This window comes from Bufo bufo, chromosome 2 (genome assembly GCF_905171765.1).
Source record: "Bufo bufo chromosome 2, aBufBuf1.1, whole genome shotgun sequence".
Taxonomy (NCBI): Eukaryota; Metazoa; Chordata; class Amphibia; order Anura; family Bufonidae; genus Bufo; species Bufo bufo.
The window spans coordinates 15,217,548-15,239,538 of NC_053390.1; the positions used below are offsets into that span (position 1 = coordinate 15,217,548).

The window sequence follows — 21,991 nt, forward strand, 5'->3', positions numbered from 1 at the left end:
ACGTGTATACACTGCACATGACGGCTCTTACCCTGTGATATAAGAGGCTGGGGCTCCTCCATTACATGTCACTGCACACACGTGTATACACTGCACATGACGGCTCTTACCCTGTGATATAAGAGGCCGGTGCTCCTCCATTACATGTCACTGCACACACGTGTATACACTGCACATGACGGCTCTTACCTTGTGATATAAGAGGCTGGTGCTCCTCTATTACATGTCACTGCACACACGTGTATACACTGCACATGACGGGACTTACCTTGTGATATAAGAGGCTGGTGCTCCTCCATTACATGTCACTGCACACACGTGTATACACTGCACATGACGGCTCTTACCCTGTGATATAAGAAGCTGGTGCTCCTCCATTACATGTCACTGCACACACGTGTATACACTGCACATGACGGCTCTTACCTTGCGATATAAGAGGCTGGTGCTCCTCCATTACATGTCACTGCACACACGTGTACACACTGCACATGACGGCTCTTACCCTGTGATATAAGAGGCTGGTGCTCCTCCATTACATGTCACTGCACACACGTGTGTACACTGCACATGGAAGGGTCTTACCTTGTGATATAAGAGGCTGGTGCTCCTCCATTACATGTCACTGCACACACGTGTATACACTGCACATGACGGCTCTTACCCTGTGATATAAGAGGCTGGGGCTCCTCCATTACATGTCACTGCACACACTGCACATGACGGCTCTTACCCTGTGATATAAGAGGCTGGGGCTCCTCCATTACATGTCACTGCACACACGTGTATACACTGCACATGACGGCTCTTACCTTGTGATATAAGAGGCTGGTGCTCCTCCATTACATGTCACTGCACACACGTGTATACACTGCACATGACGGCTCTTACCTTGTGATATAAGAGGCTGGTGCTCCTCTATTACATGTCACTGCACACACGTGTATACACTGCACATGACGGGACTTACCTTGTGATATAAGAGGCTGGTGCTCCTCCATTACATGTCACTGCACACACGTGTATACACTGCACATGACGGCTCTTACCCTGTGATATAAGAGGCTGGTGCTCCTCCATTACATGTCACTGCACACACGTGTATACACTGCACATGACGGCTCTTACCTTGCGATATAAGAGGCTGGTGCTCCTCTATTACATGTCACTGCACACACGTGTATACACTGCACATGACGGGACTTACCTTGTGATATAAGAGGCTGGTGCTCCTCCATTACATGTCACTGCACACACGTGTATACACTGCACATGACGGCTCTTACCCTGTGATATAAGAGGCTGGTGCTCCTCCATTACATGTCACTGCACACACGTGTATACACTGCACATGACGGCTCTTACCTTGCGATATAAGAGGCTGGTGCTCCTCCATTACATGTCACTGCACACACGTGTATACACTGCACATGACGGCTCTTACCTTGTGATATAAGAGGCTGGTGCTCCTCCATTACATGTCACTGCACACACGTGTATACACTGCACATGGAAGGGTCTTACCTTGTGATATAAGAGGCTGGTGCTCCTCCATTACATGTCACTGCACACACGTGTATACACTGCACATGACGGCTCTTACCCTGTGATATAAGAGGCTGGGGCTCCTCCATTACATGTCACTGCACACACGTGTATACACTGCACATGACGGCTCTTACCCTGTGATATAAGAGGCTGGTGCTCCTCCATTACATGTCACTGCACACACGTGTATACACTGCACATGGAAGGGTCTTACCTTGTGATATAAGAGGCTGGTGCTCCTCCATTACATGTCACTGCACACACGTGTATACACTGCACATGACGGCTCTTACCCTGTGATATAAGAGGCTGGGGCTCCTCCATTACATGTCACTGCACACACGTGTATACACTGCACATGACGGCTCTTACCCTGTGATATAAGAGGCCGGTGCTCCTCCATTACATGTCACTGCACACACGTGTATACACTGCACATGACGGCTCTTACTTTGTGATATAAGAGGCTGGTGCTCCTCTATTACATGTCACTGCACACACGTGTATACACTGCACATGACGGGACTTACCTTGTGATATAAGAGGCTGGTGCTCCTCCATTACATGTCACTGCACACACGTGTATACACTGCACATGACGGCTCTTACCTTGTGATATAAGAGGCTGGTGCTCCTCCATTACATGTCACTGCACACACGTGTACACACTGCACATGACGGCTCTTACCCTGTAATATAAGAGGCTGGTGCTCCTCCATTACATGTCACTGCACACACGTGTATACACTGCACATGACGGCTCTTACCTTGTGATATAAGAGGCTGGTGCTCCTCCATTACATGTCACTGCACACACGTGTATACACTGCACATGACGGCTCTTACCTTGTGATATAAGAGGCTGGTGCTCCTCCATTACATGTCACTGCACACACGTGTATACACTGCACATGACGGCTCTTACCTTGTGATATAAGAGGCTGGTGCTCCTCCATTACATGTCACTGCACACACGTGTATACACTGCACATGACGGATCTCACCTTGTGATATAAAAGGCTGGTGCTCCTCCATTACAGGTCACTGCACACGCGTGTATACACTGCACATGACGGGTCTCACCTTGTGATATAAGAGGCTGGTGTTCCTCCATTACATGTCACTGCACACACGTGTATACACTGCACATGACGGGTCTCACCTTGTGATATAAGAGGCTGGTGCTCCTCCATTACAGGTCACTGCACACACGTGTATACACTGCACATGACGGCTCTTACCCTGTGATATAAGAGGCTGGTGCTCCTCCATTACATATCACTGCACACACGTGTATACACTGCACATGACGGCTCTTACCCTGTGATATAAGAGGCTGGTGCTCCTCCATTACATATCACTGCACACACGTGTACACACTGCACATGACGGCTCTTACCCTGTGATATAAGAGGCAGGTGCTCCTCCATTACATGTCACTGCACACACGTGTATACACTGCACATGACGGCTCTTACCTTGTGATATAAGAGGCTGGTGCTCCTCCATTACATGTCACTGCACACACGTGTATACACTGCACATGACGGCTCTTACCTTGTGATATAAGAGGCTGGTGCTCCTCCATCATGGCCTCCTTGTACAGGTCCTTGTGTCCTTCTATATACTCCCACTCCTCCATGGAGAAATAGACAGTGACGTCCTGACACCTTATAGGAACCTGACAACACAATGACACCGTCATCACCCAGACCCCTCCAGTGCTGTTACTGGAGAATTTCCCAGCATTCCCAGCAGTGTCACCTCTCCAGTCAGCAGCTCCATCATCTTGTGGGTGAGCTCTAGGATCTTCTGCTCATGTATCAGGGGGTGAGGGGGAGGCTCTGTGATGGGGGGAGGGGTCCTGCTCCGCCCTCCTGACTCCTGGAGATGGATGATGGGAGTCACACAGTCCCCTGATGTCTTCTTCACTATTGTGTACTCCTGTGGATGGAGAGAGACACTTAGGGAATAAACCCTTCAGGGGCCATGTGCTCTCCTCCGGCCCTCTCCTCCTGGTACAACGTGCCTACTTACCTCCTCATGGCTCCTACAACATGACTATTGGTCACTGGTCACATGATACATCACTCACCATACTGGGGGCTGATCTTCAGGTTCTCCATCACTTGGAAGGTCTGGAGGCCGTTCTCCAGGACCCTGGACTCTTCCTATCACTTCCTATGATGGATTCTCCTTCCCGATGTCTGACTTGTTACAGAATACAATAAAGAGGAGAGAAATCTAGAAAAGTTTACCTCTCCGCTCAGCAGGGAGATGATCTCCAAGGTGAGGTCTAATATTCTTCTGCTGATCTCCTTCCTGTCCATCCTTGGTGGTCATTCAGGAGAAGAGGAGAGAACTGGAGGAGCTGGAGGCTTCTAGTACTGCAGGCGCCTTTATGAGAAGAGGAGAGGAAATCATCCAGGGGACAAGACCAGATGTCACCTCCAGAACCGCACTTCCTGAGCCTGGAGGGGCCCCGCTTCTCAGAGCCCCCACCACATGGATTCCAGGGGCCCCAACATGGAGATCTCTGGTGGCTCCACAGGAGATAAATGTCTGGTAGATGCAGGTCCCACCTCTGGGCTGTGCTCAGCTGTGTCCAGAACTCCTAGAGAAAAGACTGGAGAGAGCTGAGCTCAGGCCGGGCCCCGCTCCATTCATTCTCCTCCTGGAGGCAGGGGCCCCTCACCAGGACAGTCAGGGGCCAGAAAATGATGACAACCCCCATTATCCCTGATAGGTTCTATTTCAGTCCAAATCCTATATTTTTTTATATAAGCTTATATTCCATCACTATCTATACATCACGCACACAGGAACACGTAGCAGGCAAAGTTCTTAAAAAAAACTACTACTAAAGTGGTTTTGCTCACATATCAAATATAGCCTTGGACTCTGGTATAAGATAAGATAACTGAAATGTGTAGCTGGCTAAAAATGTGTGTTACTGGTAACTTAAAGGGAGTCTGTCACCACATTTGGGCATATTAGACCGATCAAATAGGGTTATATGATCCACCCAGAACTTAAAAACTGTACCTTTGTTGTAGAAAATTGACTTTTCTTTTAGCCGAAAATGAACTTATAAGGTTATGTTAATGAGCCCTCTCAAGTGCCCAGGGCGGTCTCTCAATCCTCCGAGCCCAAGGCAGCACCTCCTCCACGGCTCATAACCCCGCCCTCCGTGCGCCTCTGCCCGCCCGTTTACTCCCCTCCCCTGTCCTTTTCCACTGCGGCTGTGCGGTCCAAATCGTAGCGGGCGCATGCGCAGTAGGTATCGCGATGCCCTGCCAGGAGCGGGCATCGCATTGCGCATGCGCCCGCTACGATTTGGACCGCAGAGCCGCAGTGGAAAAGGACAGGGGAGGGGAGTAAACGGGCGGGCAGAGGCGCACGGAGGGCGGGGTTATGAGCCGTGGAGGAGGTGCTGCCTTGGGCTCGGAGGATTGAGAGACCGCCCTGGGCACTTGAGAGGGCTCATTAACATAACCTTATAAGTTCATTTTCGGCTAAAAGAAAAGTCAATTTTCTACAACAAAGGTACAGTTTTTAAGTTCTGGGTGGATCATATAACCCTATTTGATCGGTCTAATATGCTGAAATGTGGTGACAGACTCCCTTTAAACATCATGTCAGTTAGGACTATATATGTCTCATGAGATCAATAAAGATGCAGAGTGACTGTGAACTGCACAGAAGTGTGTCTTGTGTCATTGTCGCTCTCTCTGGCGTCAGATTAAGAATCAAATCAAGCTGAATACCGAAGTCTTGTACCTGGGGTACAATATAAAGGGAAAGATAAGAATATTCCTTACAATCCCCACTACCCCTCCCCCATCATACTAAGCTGAGTTGTGGAGAAGGATTTCTTGCAGTGCAGTGTGTGGAGGCAGGAGACTCTGAGCTCCGGGTGTATCTAAGCTGCTGGCAGTGAAAACCCTCATTCACACGGAGCAGATTCTTTTGTTCAGCAGCAAATGATGACAACCCCCACTCTCCCCACTACTCCTCCCCCATCATACTAAGCTGAGGAGCGGAGAAGGATTCCTTGTGTGTAATGGAGGAGAATCTCCAGAGGTGACATGTCTGAGCTCTCCACCACACTGTCTCCTCACAGCTCATCTTACCTGCAGGCTGGAGGAATGGCTGATACCAGAGAGAACAAGAGCCCTGACTACCGACCAGGACCTGCCCAGTATCTGCTGCACTGCCAGAGCTGAAGGACCTGCGGTGACCTCACTGTCATGTGATCAGTGCAGGGGGCGGGGCTCAGCAGTGGAGAGGAGGTGGTGAAGGACCTGTGATGATGTCACTGTCATGTGATCAGTGCAGGGGGCGGGGCTCAGCAGTGGAGAGGAGGTGGTGAAGGACCTGTGATGATGTCACTGTCATATGATCAGTGCAGGGGTGGGGCTCAGCAGTGGAGAGGAGGTGGTGAAGGACCTGTGATGATGTCATCATCATGTGATCACTACAAGGGGCGGGGCTCAGCAGTGGAGAGGCGGTGGTGAAGGACCTGTGATGATGTCACTGTCATGTGATCAGTGCTCTTCACAGATGAACTCCGCCCCCTGTACTGATCACATGATGGTGACATCATCATAGGTCCTTCCCGCCTCTTCATTGCTGAGCTCCGCCCCCTACACTGATCACATGACAGTGATCCACAGAATTGAAAAAACGCACAATGTGAACAAAATAAAAAGGAAAAAATATACAATTCATTTTCTTAATTTACATTAATAATAATAAATAATAAATATTAGTAATCTGTTGACAATATATAACGGGATTTGCTTTTCGTGTACAAGGAAAACATGAAAACTCAGTAATAATACATGAACTCTTTTCTCCTGTTTAATCCCATTGAAGACCTGGTGTTCAACCTGAAAATCCAGAATGGGGGGGGGGGGGGGGGGGGGACACCACTTTTTCTATTGCAAATGTTTGGAATCTCTTCAAACTGCGGTCATGTAAAGATATACAATGTTTGGCTGCAGTCGATGCACCCAGGCAGGATTAGTTATATCATTAATATGTTCTAATATTCTACTTTTACAATTCCTAGAATGGCCGCCTACGTACGAAGATGACATCTTATATGAAGTATAAAAAAATGGCTGTAGAGAAGTTTCAAGGCGTTCACGAACATTGGCGAATACTCTTATCCCCTTCATGACCAAAACCACAACTAACACTTGGTTGAAATATACAGGTTATTCAAGATGTGGAAGTCATGCATGTAAATCTACTGCGACTGTCCAAAGCTTTCATGATTCAACACAGACACCTTGGAGTTCCCAATTACAGGTAACATCAACTGTAATATGGTGTCGGTGAAGTCCATATTATACCACGTGGTGACTGTGTCTGATGTACGTAGGAAATGTAAAACTACAAGAAGAAATAAAGTGCAACTGAGTTTTATTTCAAGTGCTGGAACTATTTTCTTCTATTTCCCACAAGGTTGACTTGCTTGGCACGTTCCGTGCACAGGGCTTTGGATGAGAGGTGAGCTGGATTTTCTATAAAGGGTGTCATTGTGTTGTCAGGTTCCTATAAGGTGTCAGGACGTCACTGTCTATTTCTCCATGGAGGAGTGGGAGTATATAGAAGGACACAAGGACCTGTACAAGGAGGCCATGATGGAGGAGCACCAGCCTCTTATATCACAAGGTAAGACCCGTCATGTGCAGTGTATACACGTGTGTGTAGTGACATGTAATGGAGGAGCACCAGCCTCTTATATCACAAGGTAAGAGCCGTCATGTGCAGTGTATACACGTGTGTGCAGTGACATGTAATGGAGGAGCTCCAGCCTCTTATATCACAAGGTAAGACCCGTCATGTGCAGTGTATACACGTGTGTGTAGTGACATGTAATGGAGGAGCACCAGCCTCTTATATCACAAGTAAGAGCCGTCATGTGCAGTGTATACACGTGTGTGCAGTGACATGTAATGGAGGAGCACCAGCCTCTTATATCACAAGGTAAGACCCGTCATGTGCAGTGTGTACACGTGTGTGCAGTGACATGTAATGGAGGAGCTCCAGCCTCTTATATCACAAGGTAAGAGCCATCATGTGCAGTGTCTACACGTGTGTGCAGTGACATGTAATGGAGGAGCACCAGCCTCTTATATCACAGGGTAAGAGCCGTCATGTGCAGTGTATACACGTGTGTGCAGTGACATGTAATGGAGGAGCACCAGCCTCTTATATCACAGGGTAAGAGCCGTCATGTGCAGTGTATACACGTGTGTGCAGTGACATGTAATGGAGGAACACCAGCCTCTTATATCACAGGGTAAGAGCCGTCATGTGCAGTGTATACACGTGTGTGCAGTGACATGTAATGGAGGAGCACCAGCCTCTTATATCACAAGGTAAGAGCCGTCATGTGCAGTGTGTACACGTGTGTGCAGTGACATGTAATGGAGGAGCACCAGCCTCTTATATCACAGGGTAAGAGCCGTCATGTGCAGTGTGTACACGTGTGTGCAGTGACCTGTAATGGAGGAGGACCAGCCTCTTATATCACAAGGTAAGACCCGTCATGTGCAGTGTATACACGTGTGTGCAGTGACATGTAATGGAGGAGCACCAGCCTCTTATATCACAGGATAAGACCCGTCATGTGCAGTGTATACACGTGTGTGCAGTGACATGTAATGGAGGAGCACCAGCCTCTTATATCACAAGGTAAGAGCCGTCATGTGCAGTGTATACACGTGTGTGCAGTGACATGTAATGGAGGAACACCAGCCTCTTATATCACAGGGTAAGAGCCGTCATGTGCAATGTATACACGTGTGTGCAGTGACATGTAATGGAGGAGCACCAGCCTCTTATATCACAGGGTAAGAGCCGTCATGTGCAGTGTATACACGTGTGTGCAGTGACATGTAATGGAGGAGCACCAGCCTCTTATATCACAAGGTAAGAGCCGTCATGTGCAGTGTGTACACGTGTGTGCAGTGACATGTAATGGAGGAGCACCAGCCTCTTATATCACAAGGTAAGAGCCGTCATGTGCAGTGTATACACGTGTGTGCAGTGACATGTAATGGAGGAGCACCAGCCTCTTATATCACAAGGTAAGACCCGTCATGTGCAGTGTATACACGTGTGTGTAGTGACATGTAATGGAGGAGCACCAGCCTCTTATATCACAAGGTAAGAGCCGTCATGTGCAGTGTATACACGTGTGTGCAGTGACATGTAATGGAGGAGCACCAGCCTCTTATATCACAAGGTAAGAGCCGTCATGTGCAGTGTATACACGTGTGTGCAGTGACATGTAATGGAGGAGCACCAGCCTCTTATATCACAAGGTAAGAGCCGTCATGTGCAGTGTATACACGTGTGTGCAGTGACATGTAATGGAGGAGCACCAGCCTCTTATATCACAAGGTAAGACCCGTCATGTGCAGTGTGTACACGTGTGTGCAGTGACATGTAATGGAGGAGCTCCAGCCTCTTATATCACAAGGTAAGACCCGTCATGTGCAGTGTATACACGTGTGTGTAGTGACATGTAATGGAGGAGCACCAGCCTCTTATATCACAAGTAAGAGCCGTCATGTGCAGTGTATACACGTGTGTGCAGTGACATGTAATGGAGGAGCACCAGCCTCTTATATCACAAGGTAAGACCCGTCATGTGCAGTGTGTACACGTGTGTGCAGTGACATGTAATGGAGGAGCTCCAGCCTCTTATATCACAAGGTAAGACCCGTCATGTGCAGTGTATACACGTGTGTGCAGTGACATGTAATGGAGGAGCACCAGCCTCTTATACCACAAGGTAAGAGCCGTCATGTGCAGTGTATACACGTGTGTGCAGTGACATGTAATGGAGGAGCACCAGCCTCTTATATCACAAGGTAAGAGCCATCATGTGCAGTGTCTACACGTGTGTGCAGTGACATGTAATGGAGGAGCACCAGCCTCTTATATCACAGGGTAAGAGCCGTCATGTGCAGTGTATACACGTGTGTGCAGTGACATGTAATGGAGGAGCACCAGCCTCTTATATCACAAGGTAAGACCCGTCATGTGCAGTGTGTACACGTGTGTGCAGTGACATGTAATGGAGGAGCTCCAGCCTCTTATATCACAAGGTAAGAGCCGTCATGTGCAGTGTATACACGTGTGTGCAGTGACATGTAATGGAGGAGCACCAGCCTCTTATATCACAAGGTAAGAGCCATCATGTGCAGTGTGTACACGTGTGTGCAGTGACATGTAATGGAGGAGCACCAGCCTCTTATATCACAGGGTAAGAGCCGTCATGTGCAGTGTATACACGTGTGTGCAGTGACATGTAATGGAGGAGCACCAGCCTCTTATATCACAAGGTAAGACCCGTCATGTGCAGTGTGTACACGTGTGTGCAGTGACATGTAATGGAGGAGCTCCAGCCTCTTATATCACAAGGTAAGACCCGTCATGTGCAGTGTATACACGTGTGTGCAGTGACATGTAATGGAGGAGCACCAGCCTCTTATATCACAGGGTAAGAGCCGTCATGTGCAGTGTATACACGTGTGTGCAGTGACATGTAATGGAGGAGCACCATCCTCTTATATCACAAGGTAAGAGCCGTCATGTGCAGTGTATACACGTGTGTGCAGTGACATGTAATAGAGGAGCACCAGCCTCTTATATCACAGGGTAAGACCCGTCATGTGCAGTGTATACACGTGTGTGCAGTGACATGTAATGGAGGAGCACCAGCCTCTTATATCACAAGGTAAGAGCCGTCATGTGCAGTGTATACACGTGTGTGCAGTGATGTGTAATGGAGGAGCACCAGCCTCTTATATCACAAGGTAAGACCCGTCATGTGCAGTGTATACACGTGTGTGCAGTGACATGTAATGGAGGAGCACCAGCCTCTTATATCACAGGGTAAGAGCCGTCATGTGCAGTGTATACACGTGTGTGCAGTGACATGTAATGGAGGAGCACCAGCCTCTTATATCACAGGGTAAGAGCCGTCATGTGCAGTGTGTACACGTGTGTGCAGTGACATGTAATGGCGGAGCACCAGCCTCTTATATCACAAGGTAAGAGCCGTCATGTGCAGTGTATACACGTGTGTGCAGTGACATGTAATGGAGGAGCACCAGCCTCTTATATCACAAGGTAAGACCCGTCATGTGCAGTGTATACACGTGTGTGCAGTGACATGTAATGGAGGAGCACCAGCCTCTTATATCGCAAGGTAAGACCCGTCATGTGCAGTGTATACACGTGTGTGCAGTGACATGTAATGGAGGAGCACCAGCCTCTTATATCACAAGGTAAGAGCCGTCATGTGCAGTGTATACACGTGTGTGCAGTGACATGTAATGGAGGAGCACCAGCCTCTTATATCACAAGGTAAGAGCCGTCATGTGCAGTGTATACACGTGTGTGCAGTGACATGTAATGGAGGAGCACCAGCCTCTTATATCACAAGGTAAGAGCCATCATGTGCAGTGTCTACACGTGTGTGCAGTGACATGTAATGGAGGAGCACCAGCCTTTTGACAGAGAACACCAAGATTGGCAGATTCAACATTGGCGCTCTGTGCTCTTCTCAGATGAGAACAGGTTAGCACTGAGCACATATGACAGACGTGACAGAATGTGGAGAACGTTCTGCTGCCTGCAAAATCCTCCAGCCTGACCAATTTAGCAGTGGGTCAGTAAAGGTGTGGGAAGGCATTTTTTTGGAGGGCTGCCCAGCCCTTCATGTGCTCGCCAGAGGTACCCTGACTGCTATTAGGTACTGGGATGAGATACTCAGACCCATTGTGAGACCATATACAGGTGCAGTGGGCCCTGGGTTCCTCAATGCTAGGCCTCATGTGGCTGAAGTGTGTTAGCAGTTCCTGCATGATGAAGGCATTAATGCTATGGACTGGCCCGCCCGTTACCCAGACCTGAATCCAATCGAGCACATCTGGGACATCATGTCTCGTTCCATCCACCAAGGCCACATGGCACCACAGACTGTCCAGGAGTTGACTGATGCTTTAATCCAGGTCTGTGAGGAGATCCCTCAGGAGAACATCCTCCGCCTTATCAGGAGCATGCCCTGGCATTGTAGGGTGGCATTCCCACTGAAGTTTGATCAGTCTGAAATTTTATTTTCCACTTTGCTTTTGAGTATCATTCCAAATCTAGACCTCCATGGGATATAAATTCTGATTTACATTGATCATTTTTATGTTTTATTGTTCTAAACGCATTCCACTATGTAATGAATAAAGATTTGCAACTTGAATATTTCATTCATTGAGATCTAGGATGTGGTACAATTGTGTTCAAAATAATAGCAGTCAGACATCACTAACCTGATCAATCACTGTTTTTGGTAGAAATTATATTTCTACATGCCAAATAATTTACTAGCAGGTGTCGTAGAGTTATAGAAATCCAACCATCATGACATGCATGCTCTGTAATTTAATCACTTGTTGAAAGGGGCATGTTCAAAATAATAGCAGTGTGGAGTTCAATGAGTGAGGTTCATTCTTTGAAAAACAGGTGACAATTATTGCCCTTATTTAAGGAAGGAAGGCAGCAAATGTTGTACATGCTGGTTACAGTGCATTTCTCTCTGAAATTCTGACGAAAATGGGTCGTTCCAAACATTGTTCAGAAGAACAGCGTACCTTGATTAAAAAGTTGATTGGAGAGGGGAAAACATATAATAAAGTGCAGGAAATGATAGCCTGCTCAGCTAAAATGATTGCAAATGCTTTAAAATGCCAACCAAAACCTGAAAGACGTGGAGGAAAGCGAAAAACTACCATTCAAATGGATAGAAGAATAGCCAAAATGGCAACAATCAGCTCCAGGAAGATGAAAGAAGGTGTAAAGTTCCCTGTGAGTCCTGTTACAATTAGAAGACGCCTATGTGAAGCCGAGCTATCTGCAAGAAGCCCCCGCAAAGTCCCACTGTTGAAAAAAAGACATGTGCTGAAGAGGTTACAATCTTTTTTTTGGGAGTCTAGTGGACGGAGACAGTTTGTCAGACGACCAAACACTGAATTCAGCCCCAGTGCACTGTGAAGACAGTGAAGCATGGTGGGCAAGCATCATGATATGGGGATGTGTCTCATACTACGGTGTTGGGCCTATTTATCGCATACCAGGGATCATGGATCAGTCTGAATACATCAGAATACCTGAAGAGGTCATGCTCCTTATGCTGAAGAGCAAATGCCCTTGAAATGGGTGTTCCAACAAGACAACGACCCGAACGTGCAACATCTTGGTTCCAGACCAAGAAGATTGACATTATGGAGCGGCCGGCCCAATCCCCGGATCTTAATCCAATAGAAAACTTGTGGGGTGACATCAAAAATGCAGTTTCTGAGGCAAAAACCAAGAAATAGAGAAGAACTGTGGAATGTAGTCCAATCCTCCTGGGCTGGAATACCTGGTCACAGGGCCCGAAGGTGGTGACTCCGAGCAGCACAGACGTCCAGCAGGTCTCAGAGACAGCGGGTATACAACTAGATATTAGTGAAGTGATTCAGAGGAAAGCAAAATCTTCAAACATTTCTCAGTTTATATAGTGAATGTTTGAGTTTGTAAAGAAGAATACAAACACTGCTATTTTTTTGAACAGTCTAATATTCACTTTTCAATTTTTTTTTTGAGAAACAACACAAATTTGATATATTTTTCTTCATGTTTTGATTTGGAATAGAATGTGTAGTGTTCTCAATGCATCTGTGTGGATGGAAATAAAAGCTATTAGAAGGATTTTGAGCTTTATTCACTTTTTTAAACACACTGCTATTATTTTGATACCACCCCCCCCCCTCCAAAAAAAATCTATGAAAATTGATACCATGAGGATATAGAAATTAAGGAAATGGACTTAGGTCTAAATTTGTCATCACTCATAGATAATTTGGTGCACTACCCTGTGTATTGGTGTAGTGGTGTGTATGATGTAATTAAATTGAAGTCCCAAAAAAAATATGAAACTCAAACTTGTTGTGATATAATAAACAAAAACAAATGATTGAGGGCAAGGCGCCTGACCCTTAATGTCATGTTATCACTCACAGGTAAATTGTTGCACTACCCTATTGTATTGATGTACTGGTCACCGATATGCTGGTTCAATTAAATTGAAAAAGTCCCCCCAAAAATTAAATTCCAACCATGTGGAGATAGAAAAAAACAACAACGGATGATTGGATGCCTGATGCTTAATTTCCCATTATTATTACCAGGTCAACTGTGGCACTACCCTGTGTATTAGTGTACTGATCACCTATATGTTGGTTTAAATAAATTGAATTAAATCATAACTGTGTGAAATCTAGACAGAATAATGAAAATGGATGATTAAGGGCCAGGCCTGACGTTATCACTCACAGCTAATGTGGTGCACTACCCTGTGTATTGGTGTACTGATCCCCTACATGCTGGATTTAGCCCTAATATTACATTATCAATCACTGATTTATATGGTTTTTAACCCTAAAAACTAAAAATTAGACTAAATATGTAACATCACCTGACACACTAGTGTGTCTAGCGTGTTTTACCATGCAAGATTGATGGTAAAACATGTGTTATACAGTTTTCGCTTATTCCACCCCCCCACCCCACCCCAAATGGGGGGAAAAATGAAAGGATATCTTTGCAGGTAGCTGATTTTGAGGCTTGCAGCAGTTGTGCTAAGAGGCACAGCCAGTCTCAGTTGCTCACTTTTCACTCCCTGACTGACAGCTTTTTCTTCTTGTCCTTATTCTACACACACAATTCTTCTTCTTTGCAATTCTATCCTTTCCCTTCACTGTTCCTGGCAGTAGAATAGAAACATGATTGATTTCTGACAGTCCCCGAATCCCTAAGATCTTTTTTTTCTGTCAGACACTGTAAGACCCAACCCTCCTCATTCACAGAGTGACGTTCTGCTAGGACACTTCCCTGCAGGCTACAGCACTGATTGCCTTATCCATGTGAGCACGCTTCTTCTTCCTCTTTAGTAGTTTTTTCCCGCTGACATGTGCACCAAAATGGTGCTACACAATGTTTTACTGGATTCGTATGAAACTAACGTGAAAAGGTTTGGGTTCATCTGACATCCAAAAAATAGCAACGTTCAGGCCAAACCCGGTTCAATACCAACTGGTTCGCTCATCTTTACTTAGTTCCAGTCTCTAGATAGGTTTACTATTAAACCGCAGGAATGTACATATGGGGTTAATTATCACAGATCACCCGGTCAGATAAATCAGTGATATAGTCATCATGCCACCAATATCACTGTCTCCGCACAGGAGGGTTAGTCTGTAGGAGCAATGAATGTCACAGCGCTAGGAGAAAGTATAATATGAGCCAAGAAGACAATGTCTGTCAGTGACAATGGTGACGCTGTCGTGGAGCAAATAGAAGAGTTTATTTTATCTGTAAATACTGTTTTGATGAAGATGAAATATTAAGGGTACTTTCACACTAGCGGCAAGGAACTCCAGCAGGCTGTTCCGGCGGGTGAACAGCCTGTCGGATCTGTGCTGCCGCTAGTGCACGCATGCCCCTGGACTACCGATCCGGCCCAATTAACTATAATGGGGGCGGGCCGGAGTTCTGGCGGCAGCACGGCAAACATGCCAAGAGGCGGTCGGAATAAAACTGCGACATGTCGTAGTTTTATTCCGGCCGCCTCTCGGCATGTTTATAGTCAATGGGGTCGGAGCGGTAGTCCGGGGGCATGCATGCACTAGCGGCAGCACGGATCCGTCAGGCTGTTCACCCGCCAGAACAGCCTGCCGGAGTTCCTTGCCGCTAGTGTGAAACTAGCCTAATATGTCCACATATATTATAAAATTATTATATGGAGCATCATTACTTCTCCCCATGTCACTCTGGACGCTCACGAAGTGTGGGTAGAGGTGTGAATACAGTGATAACAAGCAAGGTTCAAGAGGACAATTCATCTTCACTGCTCTGGGAGTAAACAAGGCTCTTCTTCTTTTCCTTACATCCACAATACTTTTCCTCCATGGATCTCGGTCACAGTTGATCTCATAGAAATATAATTTGGTCGTGTAGGAGATCAAACATATTTCCTTCCAAAAAATATATTCTCTTATTGGCTGTTTAAGGTCCATGAATAACATTCATTACATATGTGGAAATGGTTTCTCTTCTGTGTGAATTCTCTCATGTATAGCAAGATATGATTTTTGGGTAAAACCTTTTCCACATTCTGAACATGAATACGGCTTCTCTCCTGTGTGAATTCTCTCATGTTTAACAAAATATGATTTATCTGTAAAACATTTCCCACATTCTGAACATGAATATGGTTTCTCTCCTGTGTGAGTTCTCTCATGTGTAACAAGGTTTGATTTATCTTTAAAACATTTCCCACATTCTGAACATGAATATGGTTTCTCTCCTGTGTGAATTCTCTCATGTATAACAAGAGATGACTTTTGTGTAAAACATTTCCCACATTTTGAACACGAATACGGTTTCTCTCCTGTATGAGTTCTCTCATGTGTAACAAGGCACGATTTATCTTTAAAACATTTCCCACATTTTAAACATGAATATGGCTTCTCTCCTGTGTGAATTCTCTGATGTGTAACGAGATATGATCTCCGAGCAAAACATTTCCCACATTCTGAACACCAATATGGTTTCTCTCCTGTGTGACTTCTCTCATGTGTGGAAAGATCAGATTTTTGTATAAAACATTTCCCACATTCTAAACATGAATATGGCTTCTCTCCTGTGTGAATTCTCTCATGTTTAACAAGATATGGTTTCAGTGTAAAACATTTCCCACATTCTGAACATGAATATGGTTTCTTTCCAGTGTGAATTCTCTGATGTGTAAAAAAATTCGATTTATGTGTAAAACATTTCCCACATTCTGAGCAGGAGTGTGTCTTCTCTCCTGTGTGAATTCCTGTGTATGTGGTAAGACCTGAGCTTTTTGTAAACTCTTTACCACACTGAAACCTTTCCCCCTCTTTCTGACCTGTACTTGTGGTAACAATCTGTGATTGGTCAGGAGAAGGTTCCTCATGATTAGGAAGATTATACGATAGATCTGTACTGTGAAGTCCTGGATGTACATTAAGGATTATGAGGTTTTCCCCTAAACGCTGCGTGATATCTTCATCCTTATGTGATATAAAGTTTCTCTCAGAATTCTTACTGGGATTTTCTGTTAAGATAAAATTTAGAAATTGTGTGTTTTTTTTAAACTAGAGAAACTTATAACATTCCTATTAGGCTGTAAGTGGATCCAACAGGAAGGAGAAACATAAGCCATTTTCTTCACGCCTGGATTTGTGAAAAAAAACACCAAAAAGTCCACATAAGACTGAAACAACTAATAACAGAAAATATTCCACAGTTACAATTAACTGCGGCCACCCCTCTCTACTGTTTCCATCGCTGCAGGCAGTGGTTTCTCTGGGATATATGGAGGTGCACTAGATAACAAACATACCCTGTAGTATCACTGGCACTGCTCCTTTTAATGGGAGTACCATCTGTATACGATTCAATCAAAGAGCAGTGGATGTAGCATTTGTAAGTGGCAGGGTACATATATGTTGTATCCATCAGGAAACAGCAGCTGGATGTGGTAGGAGTACCTACACCAGCTTTAGCTTCCTTTAAATGGGATTACCACCTGTCCTTGGAGGAGACAACACAGTGTAAAGGAGGCGGGTGTACCTTCTGTACAGGGCAATGTCCTCAGCTTTGTATAGTGAACTGTACAGGAGATGGAATGCTTACAGCTGGATATTAGATTACTACCACCACCACCACCATCATCATCATCCTGAGCTGATTTTAATAGGAGATACAACCTGTCTTGGGGGACAAGGCTATTCCAATTGCATCTGGGAGTACCACCCTTTTATGCAGGGCAATTGTCACGATCAGTGTGGGGGGAAAACTCCACACTAAACACAGGAGGGAAGGAAGGCAGTAACTGGTCCTGGAAACTAGGGAAGAAACAGGTCACCTCCTAAACAACCCTAATCCGGGACCTAACTACCTATCAATATGAATAGACCTTGAAGGTAGGAATATTCATATGGGGATACCTAGGCCTTTATATCCCTATAAGGCCCTGGAATGAGGTTAGGACCAGACAACCCATTCCTCCCCAGATGGACGAATGGAAGTCTCAGTCTCAGGTCCAGATACAAACAACAGGGAATATAACAAGCACAGTACAATAAGAACAGACAAGACTTAGCTTAAAGTAGAAAACTGGCAACTCCAGAAGCACCACAGTACAACCGATCAGCTAGTAAGAAGACAGGAAGAAAATCTATAAACAGCACCTCCAAGAGTGAGAAGCGGCTACTTATGGGGAAGGTAAATTACCAACAAGCAACACCTAAAGCAAGGGGTGTGGCATTCACCAAAACACAGACACAATAAGATCCACAGTGAACTTGTCAATAAATTACCAACAAGCAACACCTAAAGCAAGGGGTGTGGCATTCACCAAAACACAGACACAATAAGATCCACAGTGAACTTGTCAATTTAACCCACGAGTTGCCAGTCTCTCCAATCTCCTGGTACCTGCCACGGGAATGTCCGTGACAGCAATACACTCAGCTATGTACAATATATATATATATATATATATATATATATATATATATATATATAGAAGGACCTATACAGTATATGTGTGTATGTATGTTCCACAATCACTCAAAAACGCAACCATCGATTTTAATGAAACTTGGTATACACATCCCTTGCTACCTGGAAAGAAATTTTGTGGGGGTCATTCGCCCCTACACAGCAGCTGCATGGAGTGTGTATACTCCAACTGTTTTTGCTACACACATATTGCTCTGTAACTCAAAAACTCATCAATCAATTTCTACTAAACTTGGTACACAAATCACTTACTATCTGGGAAAGAATACTGTGGAGGTAACATACCGGTACACAATGAGTTTCTGTCTGTCTATTCTTTATGTGCGACCAAAAGACTGGGCCGATCTTTACCAAATTTGGCACACAGGTACATCAGTTGTCCGGGAAGGTTTTAGACCGGGTCTCAGCTCTCTAGGATGTACCGTTCACGGGATATTCCCAAAAAATGACCTGCATTAGCCAATACAAGCCTGCAAGCCTTTCTCCTCATATCCCAACTGCCATACACACGGTCACATTACCCTTACCATTCAACAGAAGCTTGCAGGCCCTAAGTCTCCACATACACAAAATTTTACTCCAGGTTTCCATAACAACCCAGCCATTTTTCTTCACTGCTGTAGGTCAGCTTTAGGCTAGGGCTACACGACGACAATAAGTCGCACGACACATAGGGCACAACTACGCTGCTACATGGGTCGCGCCACAATTTTTATAATGACTGTGTATGGTGTTGCACTGCGACATGCTGTGACTGCGACGCAACAGTGGCAGAAAAATCCATCTTGGATGGATTTTTTGCAACTGTCGTGTTGCAGTTGCAGCATGTCACAGTGCGACACAATAGCCTATCATTATAAAAATTGTTGATACAAAATATTGCGCGACACGTCATCATGTAGTCCTGGCATTAAAAGGGGCAGGGCACTGTGAAGGTCACTGTTAAAGGGGCGGACACTGTGGAGGTCACTGTTAAGGGGGCAGGGGCCACTATTAAAGGGGCAACTGCTGTGGAGGTCACTGTTAAGGCAGCAGGGTACTGTGAGGTCACTGTTAAGGCAGCGGTGTACTGTGGAGGTCACTGTTGAGGGGGTGGGCCCCTGAGGAGGTCACTGTCAAGGGAGAGGGGTGCTGTGAAATTCACTGTTAAAGGGGCGGGCTGCTGTGAAGGTTAAAGTTAAGGGGATGGGCTGCTGTGGAGTTCCCATTTTAATGTGGCGGGGCACTGTGGGGGGGTCAGTGTTAAGGGGTGGGGGACTGTGGAGTTCACTGTTAAAGGGGTAGGGTGCTGTAGAGGTCACTATTATGGGGGATACTGTCGATATCTTTTAACGTCCCACACAAAAACATTAAATGAAGTAGATTAAATATACTCGTGCAAAGCTGGGTCCTTCTGCTAGTATCTTATATAAGAAATGAAGTATTTTCAGAAGGACATTACATGACGACTACCACCACCACCACCACCATCCTGAGCCACTTTCAATAGCTCAACTAATAAAGTTTTGCTTCTCATACAGCGGGTCCTGGATTTGAGACCCAGCAATATTCCCCTAAGCACCTCCATCCCTTCCACAGGACTCCTTACAGCTCTGCTGAAGGGCCCTTCCCTGAGGAAATCCCCATCCCTATGACGGGACTCCTTACAGTGCAGCAGAGCCGGTGAGGGCGAGGACACGATCAGGTCAGTTACCGAGTCTGCATTTTGGTTTCTATTCTATTTCTATTAATTGCCCAGACCAAACTCCACGTGTGATCCCATAAAGCTTTCTATAAGTTCCTGACAGAATCCAGGATTCTTCTCTACACCCGGTCATGACTTACATATAAACGTCCGACCATCTCTGACAACCAGCCCTGCACTCTTCCGACACATTTTACCCTTCAACACCAACTGGACAACACTTTAATTTAACAAGTTTAAAATTCTCGCCTGGTCTTTCCAATATACTCTTTATGGCATTCACAGGTAATTTTATAAATCACTCCTGATGTGCGACAGGTGATCCACATTTGGTGAACTTAATGGTGCCTCCTGTTGAGCACTTATGGTTCACCTATAAGAAAGTTTCTTTGCCCTACTGTCCTGATATTTCCCCTGATGAGTCTTGAAAGGCGAAACATGCATGTTGGGAATAGGATAGGGTTTTTTTAAGGCCAGTTTTTGAGGACAAGGTTCCAGACGGGGTCGCTCTTTTTAGGATGAGTGCCCTGTGGTGAGGTTGCTCTATTTTCAAGCTTATAGGGCCAGCCTATCAGTTATACCATAGGGCCGCAATAGGGATCATCTTCTGCCCAACTCCGTCATAAATCTATTTGTTGCAGCTCTTTGGACTACATCAGCGAGGATTTTTCCCTTCTCAAGGACAACGTCCGCACTTTTGAACCAATGAAATGGTAGGACAATGGCTATCTTTAAGTGCTGCATTCTAATTGTTACTACTTCCTGCACTTTGTGTATCGCTTGACGGGAAGTGATATTTAGCATTCTTCTGATTATGTATTTTGAGTGTGCATCTTTATAATCACGTATTGTGTAAGGGCTGATTACTTTAATGATAATATTAAAGGTTATATTTAATTCATAGAATTGGATTACCTCCGTTAGTTTACTGAATACTTGGTGATCTGTGATAATTGTATAGCGCCATTTGATATTGGCTTATTTTTCTTTAACAAGATAATGTGCCAGGAGGTAAAGCGCACGTCTCAGGCTGAATTTATGGACATGACAATGAGGTGTAAAATGCCGGTCTTAATTAATGGCTCCCATTATTTTTTCATTGTGCAAATGTGGCATCTCCTATTACACAGATACTGACAGCAGGTCTGGGGTCTTTGTAAGGCCTCTGGGCGCCATTGACCTGATTGAAACCCTACAATTACATTTTTGGGTGCCTGTGGCCATAAAGCTGGAGACCGACCCTCTTGTCAACCACTTAGACGTTGCTACACATATGATGGACATTTCCATTATGAGTCCAGTGTATTCATGAGATATGGGCTCCCCCCACCCTCATACTACTGACTGACAGTAATAGGGAGAAAGCTGTCAATCAGCGGCAGGTGGGCAGTAAGAGCCTCATCTCCGGACTCCTAGCACTCACACTGCACTGCCACCATCAGTGACTTCTCCAGAACTACTGCAGAGTCACAGATATGTGATAGACCAGAGACATCAGCCGTCACCGCTCAGAGAGGGGGCATAAGGGGGGAAAGGTTCCCTCCATAGACCCTTATAGGAGACCCCCAGAAGACATGTTCCCGGAGAGCTGTATAGTGGGCACTAGATTATAGACATCAGCCGTCACCGCTCAGAGAGGGGGCATAAGGGGGGAAAGGTTCCCTCCATAGACCCTTATAGGAGACCCCCAGAAGACATGTTCCCGGAGAGCTGTACAGTGGGCACTAGATTATAGACATCAGCCGTCACCGCTCAGAGAGGGGGCATAAGGGGGAAAGGTTCCCTCATAGACCCTTATAGGAGACCCCCAGAAGACATGTTCCTGGAAAGCTGTATAGTGGGCACTAGATTATAGACATCAGCCGTCACCGCTCAGAGAGGGGGCATAAGGGGGGAAAGGTTCCCTCCATAGACCCTTATAAGAGACCCCCCAGAAGACATGTTCCCGGAGAGCTGTATAGTGGGCACTAGATTATAGACATCAGCCGTCACCGCTCAGAGAGGGGGCATAAGGGGGGAGAGGTTCCCTCCATAGACCCTTATAGGAGACCCCCCCAGAAGACATGCTCCCGGAGAGCTGTA

At 45.8% G+C, this 21,991-nt stretch overlaps 1 protein-coding gene across 1 annotated transcript in view; it reads right to left on the reverse strand.

Annotated features, from left to right (window-relative positions):
* LOC120990626 (zinc finger protein 260-like) overlaps window positions 1-21,991 on the reverse strand; it is a 34,393-nt gene that overhangs the window by 9,023 nt on the left and 3,379 nt on the right. Inside the window, exon 3 of the mRNA XM_040419545.1 lies at window positions 15,725-16,753. Within this exon, the coding sequence (XP_040275479.1) occupies window positions 15,725-16,753 (1,029 nt within the window). The remainder of the gene's footprint in view (window positions 1-15,724; window positions 16,754-21,991) is intronic.